This window comes from Macrobrachium nipponense, chromosome 33 (genome assembly GCF_015104395.2).
Source record: "Macrobrachium nipponense isolate FS-2020 chromosome 33, ASM1510439v2, whole genome shotgun sequence".
NCBI lineage: Eukaryota > Metazoa > Arthropoda > Malacostraca > Decapoda > Palaemonidae > Macrobrachium > Macrobrachium nipponense.
The window spans coordinates 30,124,227-30,141,726 of record NC_087219.1 but is presented as its reverse complement, the minus strand read 5'-3'; the positions used below and the strand labels follow the sequence as shown (position 1 = coordinate 30,141,726).

Below are 17,500 nucleotides of genomic sequence, written 5' to 3'. Positions count from 1 at the left end.
TATATGGTAACCACACCACTTCCCTGACTTAGAAACCAACCCACTCACCTCCTTCAGGATGGCTGCCCGCCCGAATAGCCCTGGCAATCATGGCCTGGTTCGGCTTCGTCAACCTGTACATGGTCAGAATCAACCTCTCCGTTGCTATTGTTGCCATGGTCAAGAGGAACGCATCTGCAGATGGCGCTGTAGCCTGTGACTCCGGGTTGGAAGTTGGGGGTGGTTTCCTCACGACGGATCGTAATGGTATGTTCCACGGTTGTTGATATTGTTTCAGCTGCTTTTATCATTTTACTGTTGTTTCTGTATAGTTGCTTTGACTGTTTATTATTATTATTATTATTATTATTATTATTATTATTATTATTATTATTATTATTATTATTATTATTATTATTATTATTATTATTATTATTAATGGCACGTTCCGTGGTTGTTTATAGTTGTCTTAATTGTTTTTTATTATATGTTATTGTTTCTGTAAAATTGCTTCGACTGTTTATTATTATTATTATTATTATTAAAAAAGATTGCTGCTTCAGCACTATTAATCTTGTAGAGAGTCTTCTCTATTTTTCTGATGACGGCTTTCTCGTTGTTGCTTATACTGGCGAGCAACGCACCAAAGGGCATGGTAAAATTCGGTTGAGTCATTTGGTTTATTATTGCTTATACAATTCTTGCTTATACAATTATCTCTCTCTCTCTCTCTCTCTCTCTCTCTCTCTCTCTCTCTCTCTCTCTCTCTCTCTCCAACGCGACGTTTCTTCCTGATCCGCAGGACATTATCAAGAGATGACTGCTAAGGGACTGAATTCGAATGGTTGTTGTTGTTGTTGAAGATTAAGCCAGCCTTGTGCTGGCACGGGCTCTTGCTCCTAGAGCAGCCCGTAACTGGATTTTCTGTAAAGATACAAAAACAGTGCTTTGGTGGTTAGTCGTAACAGATAGGGGGACAGGCAGGATTGCAACCCCTTTGAACCTTACTGTACCCATCAGTAGGAGAGAAAGTTTTTATAGCCGTGAGACTCAGCCTAGATGGAGAGTGCTGAGTAGGAAAAAGGAAACGAGTTTTAGTTTGAAGGAAAGGTGGTGGTAGAAAAAAAAAGGGAGTTACCTATAACATTTTAGGCACAATATATATACATGTGTGTAGCATCTGAAAATATTGCAATATATATTAAACCAACATTAAGAAAGCATTATAGTATATATACATGTTCATGCATACTCACACTTACACAGCCTAGATGGAGAGTGCTGAGTAGGAAAAAGGAAACGAGTTTTAGTTTGAAGGAAAGGTGGTGGTAGAAAAAAAAGGGAGTTACCTATAACATTTTAGGCACAATATATATACATGTGTGTAGCATCTGAAAATATTGCAATATATATTAAACCAACATTAAGAAAGCATTATAGTATATATACATGTTCATGCATACTCACACTTACACATATGTTCCCAAAGATGTGTATGGCTCCCATTGCAAACAGTGAAGTAGAGGGTTTGTGCATTGTTTAGCTTTCTTTGGTTTTATGTTTGTATGGCAACAGGAGATTCCCATGTTTCTATGGAGAAATATATTGTAATTCCTCTTTTTACCTGGGAGCTGGGTGAGACATTAGGAGATTCCCAAGTGTCCCTATGTTATTTAGGATGTGTCTGGTGATCTGTGCCGGTGTCAGCTCATTTTCAGTAAGGTTCGACCTAGGAGACTGTGTCTCTGGGCAGTCTAGTAGGTAGTGTTCAAGGGGCTAGATTGCCTCTCGGTCACAGTACTGCATAACCTGCCCTCATTACCTATCATTTGCCAGGTGCACAGGTATCCTAGCCTTAATCTGTGTGTGATGACTGAGAGTTTTCTAGTGGTTTGCTTTGTGATGTCATGCGGCATTAGATTTGTGACATCCACATACTACTTAGATGTTCGTGAATCTTGTAGATAGTGACGTCGTACTTCACTCTCTTCTTGGAGTTTGGCATAGCTTTTAGCCATTTCCTTTAGGTGTGTTATGGATGGTTGCACTTTTATGCTTATTGTACTGCAGCTGAGGGCACTTTTGGCAAGGATATCAGCTTCTTCATTTCCCTGGATTCCCATATGGCTTGGTATCCAGTTTAGTATGACTCTCCTGCCAGCAGCTTAATGTGACATGGCCACTGATTTTATGTTGTTATCAGTGTCACATTTTCTTTTGGATTTGTCGCCTTGATTGCGAGTATTGCTCCTTTGGAGTCAATATGCACTGTTATGTGTCCTTCTTTTAGATTGGAATTTTCTAAGGCTTTTAAGATTGCCATTAGTTCCGCTTGTAGTATGGAGGCATTGTTGGATAGCCTCCAGCTTCCTTTGAAGTCTTGGGCAGCCACTGCTGCTGCAGTTAACTGCTGGAGCTTCTGGATCAACTGAGCCATCTGTGTAATATGTGTTTTCAGCTGCTGTACTCCTGATTCCTTCTTCTGCTGCAGTTTTCATCTGTGCTGCTGTGCACAGTGCTTTGTTTGCCGGTAGTATTGTGAAGTTATACAGGATTGGGTCTTTGACCCAGGGAGGTAATTTTTGGTATCCCTCAGGTGGGACATCCTTTGTTATGTGTTTCACTGTGTCCTGCATACCCAGTTCTTTCAGTGTCTGGAGTATACTGCCCGCATAGGTTTGGGCAGGTCTAGCTCTTCATGCAGGTTTATACACACTGGCATTTTGTTTTTGAGTGGTCCATTTCTGTCATTTCTGATGGTTTTGCACAGAATGGCAATATTTCTTTGGCCTATCCTGTGCGTGAGAGACTGTAGTTGTCTCTGCCCTCAAGAGACAAATTCTTGTCCACACTGGGGCTCCAAGTATAAGTCTCATTGCATTATTTTGGATGACCTCCAGCCTCTGCTGTTAATCCTTTCTGAGACTTGTCAGGACTGGTGCTGCATATTCTACTTGTGCTCTGATGGTTTGTATGTAGAACCTCCTGAGCAGATGGTATGTTGCACGTCCTTGTAGTGATATGATTCTCTTTAGAGCATTAAGCCCTATTTTTGTTTTGGCCTGGAGAAGCTGTATTTCCTTCTCAGGAGATAGTGAATCTGCAATGAAGACTCCCAGATATGTGTAGCTATCCACCCAGTCTATGACGTCTCCTTTCAGTAGAAGGTTGGTTGGATTTCGATCATGTTTTATTGCCATGGCTTTTGTCATGTTTCTGTTGATTTTGAGTCCCAGTTGTGTGCACTTGTCCTCAAGTTTTTGCAAGGTTTCTTGCATCTTTTGGAGTTGTCTTTGAGGGCTAGAGCTGACGATGCAAACATCGTCAGCATATATGAAGACCTCTACTCCTTGTGGTAGCTCGAGACAGGCTACATTTTCCATAAGGACATTGAATAAGAAGGGGCTTAAAATGCCCCCCTGTGAAGTGCCATTTTCAAGGGAGTAGTATTCTGACATTCTGCCTTGGAACACTACTCTTGCTTCTCTGTCTTGCATGTATCCTTTTGTCCATGTAAGCAGGTTGCCTTTGATCCTCTTTCGGACTAGGGAGGAGAGGATGGTTGCTGCATTGGCCAGTTCATATGCTTTTTCTAGATCTAAGAAGACCACTATGGATTTCCTGCCATTTATGGCACTTAGCACATCTATCAGGCACTCGTGGGTCCCTACTCCTTCCCTATAGGCATAGAGCCTATGGTGTAGGGGCCCTGCTTTCTATAGTCTGTTTAGAACCATCCTTTCTGCAACTTTTTCCGTGCAGCTGATGAGGGATATCGGCCTATATGCGGCTTTCTCCTTTGTCTTTTGTATTGGTTGCGTGACTTGCTGTTGCCATTTCTTCGGCCTGGCGTGCTCTGCATATGTCCTGTTTACCATAGTGAAGGGTGTGTCTGTGTCATCAGGCGTGTTGCAGGCAGTATTGATTTCTCTCCACCTTGCTGGGGAAATTTCATTTATTTTTTCCCATGTTGTTTGGGGAAGGTTGTGGGATTTTGTTCTCTCTGCAAAGTTTCTGGCTATGTTGTCACTTCTTCTTGTGGGTTAGGATGGATGCTTTGCTCTGTTCTTCCTTTCCCTGCAATTTTTGCAAGGCATCTCCAGATCTGGGTTACTGGAGTTTGTCTGCTGATGTTGGCACACCAATCATACCATGCCTGTTGTTTGATTTCTTTTGTCTCTTCAGTTGCGTGGGCTGTTACCTCTCTGAGAAGTCTCTGCCTCTCGCAAAATGGTTCCCGTCTGAAGAGTTTTCGGACTCTGTTGACTCTGGCATTGAGTTCTTTGACTCTTTCACAGTAGTACCATGCATCTTTGTGATCGATCTTGGATTGTTTGATCTTTGGCATGGACATGTTTGTTGCCTCCCTGAGTTTACTGATGAACTCTTCATAGAAGACTTCTATGTCATTTGCTGGGTTTTCAAGGTAGTCCCTCGCCCATCTCGTTCATTGGCTTCGAATGTAGCCCCGTTTGCAAACTTGGGGTTCCATCTCTCTGGTGGCGGCGGTATGGGGGGCAGCTTTTTGAGCTGTAGGCCAATGTCAATGGCTATGTGGTCGCTTGTGAGAGTCTCATGCAGCTTCCATGTTGCTTGCTCCTTTAGGGCTGAGTTTGTGAAGGTAAGGTCTAGTCTTCCTCCTTTTAGATGAGTTGGCTCTCCACTGTTAGTAGGCACACCTCAGGGAATTCACATGATAACTGGTGTAGATGTCTACCTGTTGTGTTTGTTTGGTGTGTTGAGTTCAGACTCGGGTGATGTGTGTTGAAGTCTCCCCCAATTACTGTGTTTTCTTGTGACGCTGCGCTGAAGAGTGTTTCCCCTTCAAATGTGTTGTCCCAAGCTCTGTATATATTGTGTACTATCAGTGTTGTGTTTGCAAGTGTGAGTTTTACACTGAGTGATTCTACATCATCTCTGCATGGGATTGTGTTTTTAACCAGAGTGATTAGCCCTCTTTTAGTGTCTGTGTATGGTGTTTTGTATACTTTGTACCCTTTAAATGAGAATTTGGCGTTTTCCCTTACTACTGTTTCTTGTAACATTATGATGTCATAGTTATCTGTTTGTGTGTGTGCTTGCAGGAATGCATATTTATTGTTTGCACTTAGTATGTTCCACTGGAGGATTTTTATAGTGTCTGTATCTCTACAATCATTTATTCTGATTGTGTTGTTGTTGTTTCCTAACTCATCATTTACACTTGATGTGCCTTCACTACCAACACTGTGGTTGGCCCTGGCACTGGAGATGTACCTGGTACTGTCACTTGGGATGAAACTGACACCGAGTGTATTTGTAGTGCTATTTGCACTGTTGTTATTTAGTTGTGTAGGCATGGTGATCCAAAAGGTCCTTGCACTTATCAACCACTTCTTTGGCTATGTGCTCTGAGAAGTTTGATCCTGTTAATTTTGCAAACTTGAATAGCATTTGCACTAGGAAATTTGTGAGATCTTGTGTCTGGGCAATGTATTTGTCGTGCTTTAGCTCTGGGTGAACTTCAAACCTGTTGATTTGTGGGGAGGAGGAGGAGGGAGACTGGGTTGTATGGCTTTGGGGAGCCAGGAAGAGTCGAGCTGGTTTTGGGATTTGGAGTGAGGAGGATAGGTCGGGTTTCGGGAACAGGAGAGGTTAAAATGTATGTGTTTGTTGGCGTTGCCGGTTCTGAGAAACTGATCTTTCTTCTTCGATTGGTTATTTGTTTTTTTGGAGTGTGTTGGTCTGGGTGTGGTTTGGTGTGTGTTTTCATTTCTTTTTTCTGAGGTTGATTTTGTGGTCTGTTTGGTCTAAGCCCTCCAGCTGCAGCAGCATAGGACTGTGACTTATGCTGGGGGTGTGACTGTGTGTTTTTGGGAGCCTGTTGAGGACCCTTAGCTGCAGTAGCATAGGACCTTGGTCCCTGCTGGGTAGTAGGAGCTGCAGTTGTCTTTTGGGGTCTGATGTTTAGTGAGTGTGTGTGTGTGTGTCCAGGGAGTCTTCGAGGTGCAATTCCTTTAAGTGTGTCAATTTCTTGTAGCCTTATCGGGCATTTTCTATTCCACGCATGGTGGTTTCCCTTGCAAGCAGGGTATCTGGCATTTGTTTCTTGTCCAACTTTGAACTTATCAGTGCATAATTTTGTGGGATGTCTCCCACTACATATTCCACAGATGGCTTTGGCGGTGCAGGCACTGCTATGGTGTCCGTACCTCTGTAGTTAAAACATCTGAGAGGCTCTGGTGTGAAGTCCATGGTGGGGAAGGAGCCCCACATGCCAAGATTCAATGATTTTGGCTGTGTTCCTTTCCACTCAACTAAGACTTTGCGGGTTGGCTGGGGGTTGGGTTCCTTTGTATGGCATCTTTCTGCTTTGACCACTCTTGGGTTTTCAAGAATAGCTCTGGTGTCAAATTGCAGAGGGAAGTGGCATAGAATAAATTTGCAGGGTTTGTCGTCAGGATTGAGGTATTTAAAGCAAGCAGGTTATTTTTCATGTATTCATTTGTATTTTCATTTGAGGTTACAACAAACAGTCCTCCCTTGGTAGTGGGTCTTACCTTGAAAACCTTACCTTTCCTCTCAAGGTCCTTAACAAATTCATAGGCACTGCTTCCAGTTGGAGGAATGATCAGATACTTCCCATGTAGGGTGCTGAAGGTGCTGCTGGTGGTCCTTGCTGCTTCAGTTTGCCTCTGGTAACGAGCTGGAAACCATCATTTGTGTCCATGGCAGGGGGGGGTTTACTGTGTCTTCTGGAGTGGCTGTGGTGGTTTCTTCTTCGGAGGAGGTGGAGTCCAATCTTGGTCTTACAGCCTCAGGTGCATCTGAAAAGGAGGAGGAAGCAGACGTTGTCCTTTTCCGGTTCTCTGGTGCCTCTGCAGTGGTGGGTGTGGGCTGAGTCAGTGGATCCATGGCTGCATTCGTCTATCTGTGAGGGGAGAGAGAGAGAGAGAGAGAGAGAGAGAGCGAGAGAGAAAGAGAGAGAGAGAATGTGTTTGTGTGTGTGTGTGTATGTTATGTTTTTACTTTTGCCTGAAGGGCCTAACTTCTGGTTTATGAGAGACACCAGCGAATCATTCCTTTGCTACTTGCAATAAAGGATTGCAAAAGTTTTTGTCCCTTGGTCCTTGCTTCAATCGGAGTTTTTAGACCACAACGGCTACTGAATTTTAGGCAAGAGAGACTTATAGTAAAGGGAAAATTATTTGAGAGAGAACAGAGGTGTCAAGTGAATTTTCTTATATTATGTGAGAGAGCTCTATGAAATTTATTATTTTTTGTGCCGTCATCATCAATCGCCGAAAGTTCCGCCGAAAATGTCTGGAAAAATCGCCGCTATCGTCGTCGACTGGGATGGCACTATGGCTCGCTGTCGCTCGCATTCGCCAGAGAAGGTCTCGGAAGAGAAGTAACTGCTACGGGGCCCGACCAGCAACTGACTGTTTCGAATGGAGAGTCCTTCTTCTTACATCTTGCTGTTGCGGGCTCTCGAGTACGGCATAGAGAACCTCTCCGGCAGGTCGAGTTTTCATTGGTTCTTGGGAAGGTGACTCATACGGTGAGTGTTTACGAGTCTTACAGACCTTCTCAGGCGGGGGGTATCACTGGGAGCCTTTTGATTAGCTTCTACCTGAGTGACGTCACCCCTGGTATTACTCTGATAATGTGCTTCACATCCGGTGTTTGTTTCATGTGCTCTGGTACTTTCATTGGGGGGGAGGGGCGTGGTCCTCCTCACACACGTCGGTATCAGTAACACTTCTTGAGTGGTATTAAGGGGAATCTTTTGCTCGAGTATAAGCAGCGCTTCTTGGAGGCGCAGGCGTAGCGGGTCAGGGGCTCTCCTGATGATTTTGACATTCCTGATGATGTCATCTCTTGTGATGTCTTGCTGGTGTACTGCAAGGGCGTGCTGCCTAATGGCGCCCTCCTGGGCGTGGCAGGAGATCCTTTTAGACAGGTGCATCGTCGTCATGCCGATGTTAATCCCAGGATATCCTTGGGCGGGGCATACGCATATCGATGACATCTTTGTGCAAGCTGACTCCGAGGATGAGGTAGAAGCCCTTCGACAACAGTTCCTGCGTCACAGCGCACTCAACTTCACTGTGGAGTACAGCAGCAACAATCTATGGCTCCCCTTCCTCGACGTCCTGGTCACAAAGACGAATCAGAAGCTAGCGACAACAGTCTACACCAAGGCTACGAACCTTGGACATTGTCTAAATGGAGATAGAGAGTGTCCTACGAGGTTCAAGACCACCACCGCCAGGGCCTTCATCAGGAGGGCCCTCTCGCACTGTTCAATGTGGCAGGACACGCACCTCAGACTCGACCGAGTATCTCAGATGCTGATTAATAATGGGTACTCAAATAAACCCGTAAACCGAGAAACACAAGCCGCCCTTGACAAGTGGTACATGACGGAGGAAGAGAGAAGGAACATCCCACCCCCGGAGGATATAAAACTTTTCTACAAAGCCTTCATGCACCACCAATACAAGGAGGACGAAGCAGTCATGAAGAAAATAATAGAGGAACACGTCCGCCCTATGGAGGAAGGGAAAAGAGTGTCCCTTATTATTTACTATAAGAATCGGCGTACGAAAGACCTCCTGATGAAGAACAACCCCTCCTGCTGTAGGAGACCCCCTAAAGCAGTCCAGCGTTGTCTACCGATACGTATGCCCCGCCCAAGGATGCCCTGGGATTTACATTGGCATGACGACGATGCACCTGTCTAAAAGGATCTCCTGCCACGCCCAGGAGGGCGCCATTAGGCAGCACGCCCTTGCAGTACATCAGCAAGACATCACAAGAGGCGACATCATCAGGAATGTTAAAATCATCGGGAGAGCCCCTGACCCACGACGTCTGAGCCTCCTAGAAGCGCTGTTTATACTCGAGCAAAAGCCTCCCCTTAATACCACTCAAGAAGCGTTCCTGATACCGACGTGTGTGTGAGGAGGACCACGCCCCTCCCCCCCCAATGAAAGTACCAGAGCACATGAAACAAACACCGGATGTGAAGCACATTATCAGAGTAAAATCAGGGGTGACGTCACTCAGGTAGAAGCCAATCAAGAGGCTCCCAGTGATACCCCCGCCTGAGAAGGCCTGCAAGACTCGTAAACGCTCGCCGTATGAGTCACCTTCCCAGGAACCAATGAAAACTCGACCTGCCGGAGAGGTTTTCTATACCATACTCGAGAGCCCGCAACAGCAAGATTTAAGAAGAAGGACTCGTCATTCGAATTCAGCCCCTTAGCAGTCATCGCTTGATAATGTCCTGCGGATGAGGAAGAAACGTCAAGTTGAAGGAGAGAGAGAGAGAGAGAGAGAGAGAGAGAGAGAGAGAGAGAGAGAGAGAGAGGGAGAGAGAGAGAATTGCATAAGTAATAATAAATAAAATGACTCAACCGAATTTTACCATGCTCTTTGGTGCGTTGCTCGCCAGTATAAGCAGCAACGAGAAAGCCGTCATCAGAATAATAGAGAAGACTCTACAAGATTAATAGTGCTGAAGCAGCAATCATTTTTAACAAAACATATCTACGAGAGGTTCTCCTTCCGAAATATTATTATTATTATTATTATTATTATTATTATTATTATTATTATTATTATTATTATTATTATTATTACCTTAACCTTAAAATGGCCTTAACTGTTATACTATTTCTGTTATTGTAATTTTTTTCGGTTAAATTACTGTAACAGAATATTATTATATTATTATTATTATTATTATTATTATTATTATTATTATTATTATTATTATTATTATTATTATTATTATTATTGTATGCCGGAAACAGACCTTCTTTCAAACAAGTTTTATTTAAAAAAATGGCAGAATTCACAGTATTGATTCTTTCAATTCTCCTTATGATTTGTCTTTCTGGCACGCTGGTATTATAAAGCAGCTGTCCAATATTCATCGAGCTGTAGGTCGTCAATGGAATTTCGGGCTGGTGTTATCAAAGGCAATCTGTTCTTTATTATTATAATTTTTCTTTTTCTGTTAAAATTATTATTGATTATTATTATTATTATTATTATTATTATTATTTATTTTTTTTTTTATTTTTTTTTTTTATTTTTTTTTTTTGCTCTATCACTCCTCCAATTCGACTGGGTGGTATTTATAGTGTGGGGTTCCGGGTTGCATCCTGCCTTCTTAGGAGTCCATCACTTTTCTTACTATGTGTGCCGTTTCTAGGATCACACTCTTCTGCATGAGTCCTGGAGCTACTTCAGCCTCTAGTTTTTCTAGATTCCTTTTCAGGAATCTTGGGATCGTGCCTAGTGCCCCAATGATTATGGGTACGATTTCCACTGGCATATCCCATATCCTTCTTATTTATATTTTCAGATCTTGATACTTATCCATTTTTTCCCTCTCTTTCTCTTCAACTCTGGTGTCCCATGGTATTGCGACATCAATGAGTGATACTTTCTTCTTGACATTGTCAATCAACGTCACGTCTGGTCTGTTTGCACGTATCACCCTATCCGTTCTGATACCATAGTCCCAGAGGATCTTTGCGTGATCGTTTTCTATCACTCTCTCAGGTTGGGGCTTGTACCACTTATTACTGCAAGGTAGCTGATGTTTCTTGCACAGGCTCCAGTGGAGGGCTTTTGCCACTGAATCATGCCTCTTTTTGTACTGGTTTTGTGCAAGTGCTGGGCATTCGCTTGCTATGTGGTTTATAGTTTCATTTTTCGTATTGCACTTCCAACATAAGGGAGAGATGTTATTTCTGTCTATCGTTCTTTGAACATATCTGGTTCTTAGGGCCTGATCTTGTGCTGCTGTTATCATTCCTTCAGTTTCCTTCTTTAGCTCTCCCCTCTGTAGCCATTGCCATGTGTCATCGCTGGCTAGTTCTTTAGTCTGTCTCATGTATTGTCCGTGCATTGGTTTGTTGTGCCAGTCCTCTGTTCTGTCTGTCATTCTCCTGTCTCTGTATATTTCTGGATCTTCGTCTACTTTTATTAGTCCTTCTTCCCATGCACTCTTTAGCACTCGTCTTCACTGGTTTTCAGATATTGCCCCAGTGCTGTTTCTCGATGTTGACGCAGTCCTCTATACTTAGTAGTCCTCTCCCTCCTTCCTTTCGTGTTATGTATAGTCTGTCCGTATTTGCTCTTGGGTGTAGTGCTTTGTGTATTGTCATATGTTTCCAGGTTTTCTGATCTATGCTGCGGAGTTCTGCCTTCGTCCATTCCACTATTCCTGCGCTGTATCTGATTACTGGCACTGCCTATGTGTTTATGGCTTTTATCATATTTCCGGCGTTGAGTTTTGACTTGAGTATCGCCTTGAGTCTCTGCATATATTCTTTCCTAATCGTGTCCTTCATCTCTTGGTGTTTTATATCCTCTCCTTCCATTATTCCCAGGTATTTGTATTCTGTCTCATCTATGTGTTTGATGTTTCTCCCATCTGGTAGCTTTATCCCTTCAGTTCTCGTTACTTTGCCTTTTTGTATGTTGACTAAGGCGCATTTTTCTATTCCAAACTCCATCCTGATGTCCACAGATACAATCCTTACAGTCTGGATTAGGGTATCTATTTCTTTGATGCTCTTACCATACAGCTTGATGTCGTCCATGAACATCAGATGGTTGATTCTATTGCCTCTTTTCTTGAGTTGGTACCCGGCATCCATCTTCTGTAGTACTTTTGTCATGGGAATCATGGCTACTACGAAGAGTAGTGGGGACAGTGAGTCGCCCTGGAAGATCCCTCTCCTGATATTAACCTCTTCTAGTCTTATTCCAGAGCTTGTAAGTATTGTATTCCAGTTGCGCATTGTATTTTTGAGGAAGCTGATGGTATTTTCCTCTGCCCCATATATTTTCAGGCATTCTATTAGCCTGGAAGGAGAGTGTGGTATCATGTCGAAGGCTTTCTTATAGTCCATCCATGCCATGCTTAGGTTGGTTTTCCTTCTCCTACTGTTATTCATTACCATTTTGTCTATCAGGAGCTGGTCTTTTGTGCCCCTACACTTCCTTCTGCAGCCTTTCTGTTGGTGGGGGATGGTGTTTGTCCCCTCTAGGTAGTTGTACAGCCTTTCACTGATGATACCTGTTAGTAACTTCCCCATTATTATTATTATTATTATTATTATTATTATTATTATTATTATTATTATTATTATTATTATTATTATTATTATTTATTATTATTATACCTATTTTCCTAACTGTTGTATAGTTGTCTGAAGTGTTCTTTATTAATATAATTTTTCTGTAAAATTGTTTTTATAACATTATTATTATTATTATTATTATTATTATTATTATTATTATTATTATTATTATTATTATTATTATTATTATTATTTTTTGCTCTATCATAGTCCTCCAATTCGACTGGGTGGTATTTATAGTGTGGGGTTCCGGGTTGCATCCTGCTTCCTTAGGAGTCCATCACTTTTCCTACGATGTGTGCCGTTTCTAGGATCATACTCTTCTGCATGAGTCCTGGAGCTACTTCAGCCTCTAGTTTTTCTAGATTACTTTTCAGGGATCTTGGGATCGTGCCTAGTGCTCCTATGATTATGGGTACGATTTCCACTGGCATATACTATATCCTTATTATTTCTATTTTCAGATCTTGATACTTATCCAATTTTTCTCTCTATTTCTCTTCAACTCTGGTGTCCCATGGTATTGCGACATCAATGAGTGATACTTTCTTCTTGACATTGTCAATCAGCGTCACGTCTGGTCTATTTGCATGTATCACCCAATCTGTTCTGATACCATAGTCCCAGAGGATCTTTGACTGATTGTTTTCTATCACTCTTTCAGGTTGGTGTTCGTACCACTTATTACTGCAAGGTAGCTGATGTTTCTTGCACAGGCTCTAGTGGAGGGCTTTTGGTACTGAATCGCAAGTGCTGGACATTCGCTTGCTATGTGGTTTATGGTTTCATTTTTCGTATTGCACTTCCTACATATCGGAGAGATGTTATTTCCGTCTATCGTTCTTTGAATATATCTGGTTCTTAGGGCCTGATCTTGTGCCGCTGTTATCATTCCTTCAGTTTTCTCCTTTAGCTCTCCCCTCTGTAGCCATTGCCACGTGTCATTGCTGGCTAGTTCTTTAGTCTGTCTCATGTATTGTCCGTGCATTGGTTTGCTGTGCCAGTCCTCTGTTCTGTTTGTCATTCTCCTGTCTCTGTATATTTCTGGGTCTTCGTCTACTTTTATTAGTCCTTCTTCCCATGCACTCTTGCGCCACTCGTCTTCACTGGTTTTCAGATATTGCCCCAGTGCTCTGTTCTCGATGTTGACGCAGTCCTCTATGCTAGTAGTCCTCTCCCTCCTTCCTTTCGTGTTATGTATAGTCTGTCCGTATTTGCTCTTGGATGTAGTGCTTTGTGTATTGTCATATGTTCTGCCTTCGTCCATTCCACTATTCCTGCGCTGTATCTGATTACTGGCACTGCCTATGTGTTTATGGCTTTTATCATATTTCCGGCGTTGAGTTTTGACTTGAGTATCGCCTTGAGTCTCTGCATATATTCTTTCCTGATCGTGTCCTTCATCTCTTGGTGTTTTATATCCCCTCCTTCCATTATTCCCAGGTATTTGTGTCCAGTCTCATCTAAGCGTTTGATGTCGCTCCCATCTGGTAGCTTTATCCCTTCAGTTCTTGATACTTTGCCCTTTTGTATGTTGACTAAGGCGCATTTTTCTATTCCAAACTCCATCCTGATGTCCCCAGATACAATCCTTACAGTCTGGATTAGGGTATCTATTTCCTTGATGCTCTTACCATACAGCTTGATGTCGTCCATGAACATCAGATGATTAATTCTGTTGCCTCTTTTCTTGAGTTGGTACCCGGCATCCATCTTCTGTAGTACTTTTGTCATGGGAATCATGGCTACTACGAAGAGTAGTGGGGACAGTGAGTCTCCCTGGAAGATCCCTCTCCTGATATTAACCTCTGCTAGTCTTATTCCAGAGCTTGTAAGTATTGTATTCCAGTTACGCATTGTATTTTTGAGGAAGCTGATGGTGTTTTCCTCTGCCCCATATATTTTCAGGCATTCTATTAGCCATGTGTGTGGTATCATGTCGAAGGCTTTCTTATATTCTATCCATGCCATGCTTAGGTTGGTTTTCCTTCTCCTACCATTTTGTCTATCAGGAGCTGGTCTTTTGTGCCCCTACACTTCCTTCTGCAGCCTTTCTGTTGGTGGGGGATGGTGTTTGTCTCCTCTAGGTAGTTGTACAGCCTTTCACTGATGATACCTGTTAGTAACTTCCACATTATTGGTAGGCAGGTGATAGGCCTTTAGTTACTGGCTATATTTCCCTTACTCTTGTCTTTTTGTACTACGGATGTCCTTCCTGTGGTTATCCATTTGGGTGCATGTTGATTTGAGATACAATGCTGGAGTTGTTCTGCTATTCGTGGGTGTAGGGCCTTGAAGTTTTTGAGCCAGTATCCATGGACTTCATCGGGACCTGGGGCTTTCCATTTTGGCATTTTCTTTAGTTGGTGTCCGACTGTGTCTGTCGTGATCTCTGTAAATCTTTGTTTTATCCTCCCTGTTTCTTCTTCTTCTTCCTTGACTTCCTGGAGCCATGTTGCATGTTTGTTGTGTGATACCGGATTGCTCCATATGTTTTCCCAGAGTCTCTTACTTGGTTCGGCTTCAGGAATTTCTTTGTGGTTGTCTTCCCCTCTTAGTTGGCTGTATAGTCTTTTCTGGTTAGTTTCGAATAGTTTGTTCTGTTGGTATCCTTTATTCCTGTTCATGTACCGTTGGATCTTATGTGCTTTGGCCTTAAGCCTCTGTTTTACATCTTCTATTGTGTTGTTTAGTCCCCTCTCTTGTACTTTGTATTTCTCGTTGAGTTCCTCCCTTGTTTTCTTGCTTCTTAGCCTTTTTTCTGCCATCTCTTTCAGTTTACTCAAGTCAGATCTCATTACCATGATTTGCTTTTCCAGGCGCCTTTTCCAAGGAGGTTGCTGTTTTGGTTTCTGTTGGGTTGGTTGTGCTGGTGGTGTTGGTGTTCGAATCCCCATCAGTTCTGCTACTAATCTCGCTCCTGCATATGCCAAGTTATTTGTTTCTGTGATACTGGTGGTGTGTATTATGCCCATTATTTCATAGACCTCACTTGTTTTCTCCCTAAATTTCTTGGCGTTGTAGGCTTTCATGGAGGGAATCTTTGTTCTCTCTGTATCTGGTTCCATCCATTGTCTAATCTTTTCTACCCAGTTATTATTATTATTATTATTATTATTATTATTATTATTATTATTATTATTATTATTATTATTATTATTATTATTATTTTATTTGTTTTTTGGTCTATCACAGCCCTCCAGCTCGACTGGGTGGTATTTATAGTGTGGGGTTCCGGGTTGCATCCTGCCTCCTTAGGAGTCCATCACTTTTCTTACTATTTATTATTATTATTATTATTATTATTATTATTATTATTATTATTATTATTATTATTATTATTATTATTATTATTATTATTATTATTATTATTATTATGGTTCATTAGGAAGAAATAAGAGGAGGTAAAGGGACATACAGAAAGAACAGATCCTGCTTATTAAAGAAGAAAAAGATAAATTAATAAATTATCAGGTAGATGAAAATGTATTAAAATACAAGATGTATAGTATATTAGTGTAGTAATGCATTGTACCTTGGCTTGGATTTCCAATTGCACGACATTCACTGAAATATTTTTTGACTGTCTCTTGCAGACACGTCAATTTTGGCATCAGAAAACGAAGTTTATGACGTGTCATCCTCTACGGCTAATCTACAAGACGAGGTAGGAAGAGTGATCTAAAAAAAAAAAAAAAAAAAAAAAAAAAAAAAAAAAAAATCTTTTACGTAAAAGAAAGAATATAATAAAAAGTTATCTTTTTACTTTTATTAAATTTTTCCTATCTCCTATTTCTACAGGATTCTTTTGGTAATATTTTGAAAAGAAAGGAGTTTTGTTTCAATTTCATTTATTAAACCAATTCTTTCCAAAGACAATTTAATCTTACTTGAATAAATATTGTTTTTTTCTGGTAATATTTTTTAAAATCAACGATTTCTATTCCAATTCTATCAATTGAATTGATAATGTCTGGTGACAATTTAATCTTACTTAAATAACAGTTTTATTGTTTTTTTCTCTTCTTTGTCTTTCATGATTATACATTTTTTAAATAAAATTTTTTTATGGCTGTAAAGTTTTATTCGTTTTTACTGACCCCTCTTGTCTCATTTTTCAAATCTATCATTCATCATACTTTCGTAACAAAACTGTAACGAAAATATGAGTATTCACAACCCTTGCATTGTAAATATATTCTAGCATATCATTGCAAACAGCAAAACGAACTCTTAAAAATCTCCTTTATCCATTATTTTCGAATATTGTTTTTCTACAGACGAAACTAAAATAAAAATATGGAAAAAACGAGATTTGGCGATTTGATACTTGCTTTTATATCTTCCGAGATCTCGTGAATGACAGTGAATGTGACAGTTTAAGATTTGTTAATATTTTTTGTTTTTGTCTCTTTTTGATCAGGAGGGCGAAATGGTTTGGGACGAAACGACCCAGGGTATAGTCCTGGGCGCCTTCTTCTACGGATACTCACTAACTCAGGTTAGTTCTGAACAGATGTTTCTTTAAGTAGTATTTACACTAGGCTTATCAAGGAGCCTATGTACATAACCTTGTAGAAGTACATAAGTTTATTATTATTATTATTATTATTATTATTATTATTATTATTATTATTATTATTATTATTATTATTATTATTATTAGGTCATTGACTTCATATTCAAGCTTCCATAGAATATAGTGTTCATTTGAAGGAATAGCAGCAGGTAAGAGGAAATACAGAAAGAAAAGATCAGCTGTTAGGAATTTTTATTATTATTATTATTATTATTATTATTATTATTATTATTATTCACTAGATAAAACCCATACATATGGAACAAGCCACCACAGAGGCCAATGACTTAAAATTCAACCTTCCAAAGAATATTAATGTGTTCATTAGGAAGATGTAAGACGAGGTAAAGGGAAATGCAGAAGGAATAGATCCCACTTAAAGAAACAGAAAAAATAAATTAATAAATAGATAAATAGATCATCGTACACTAGACTTTACTGGGGATTAATCTGCCTTGACGCAAAGTTGTCTAGTTGCCTCAGTGCAAAGTTGCCTGATTGCTATTGATCTCATCTGCAATTCGGATTGACGTAAGTTCCTGCACCGGCTTTTTCTAAAAACTCTGCATGTGTGGCTTTGCATTTCTACAATTACTGAGTGGAATTATAAGCAGTGTTCATGGAATTATTCAATTATTGCCGCAGTGTTGGGTTTATAGTGGGATGTAGGAACCAACATTCTATGGAAGCTTGAATTTCAGGTCAATGGCCCATTTGGTACGCTTTTTCCATGCGAATAGGTTTAAGTTTTCCTAATAATAGACAATGATAATTTAGACGAATGTAAATGCTCACT

General features: G+C 40.9%; 1 protein-coding gene across 2 annotated transcripts in view; it reads left to right on the top strand.

Moving 5' to 3' along the window:
- The window catches only part of LOC135203055 (sialin-like), a 45,586-nt gene that overhangs the window by 4,803 nt on the left and 23,283 nt on the right, over positions 1–17,500 (top strand). For both annotated transcript variants that reach the window (XM_064232652.1, XM_064232651.1), the window contains exons 3-5: positions 58–246; positions 15,722–15,792; positions 16,549–16,626. In XM_064232652.1, coding sequence (XP_064088722.1) covers positions 58–246; positions 15,722–15,792; positions 16,549–16,626 — 338 coding nt within the window. The remainder of the gene's footprint in view (positions 1–57; positions 247–15,721; positions 15,793–16,548; positions 16,627–17,500) is intronic.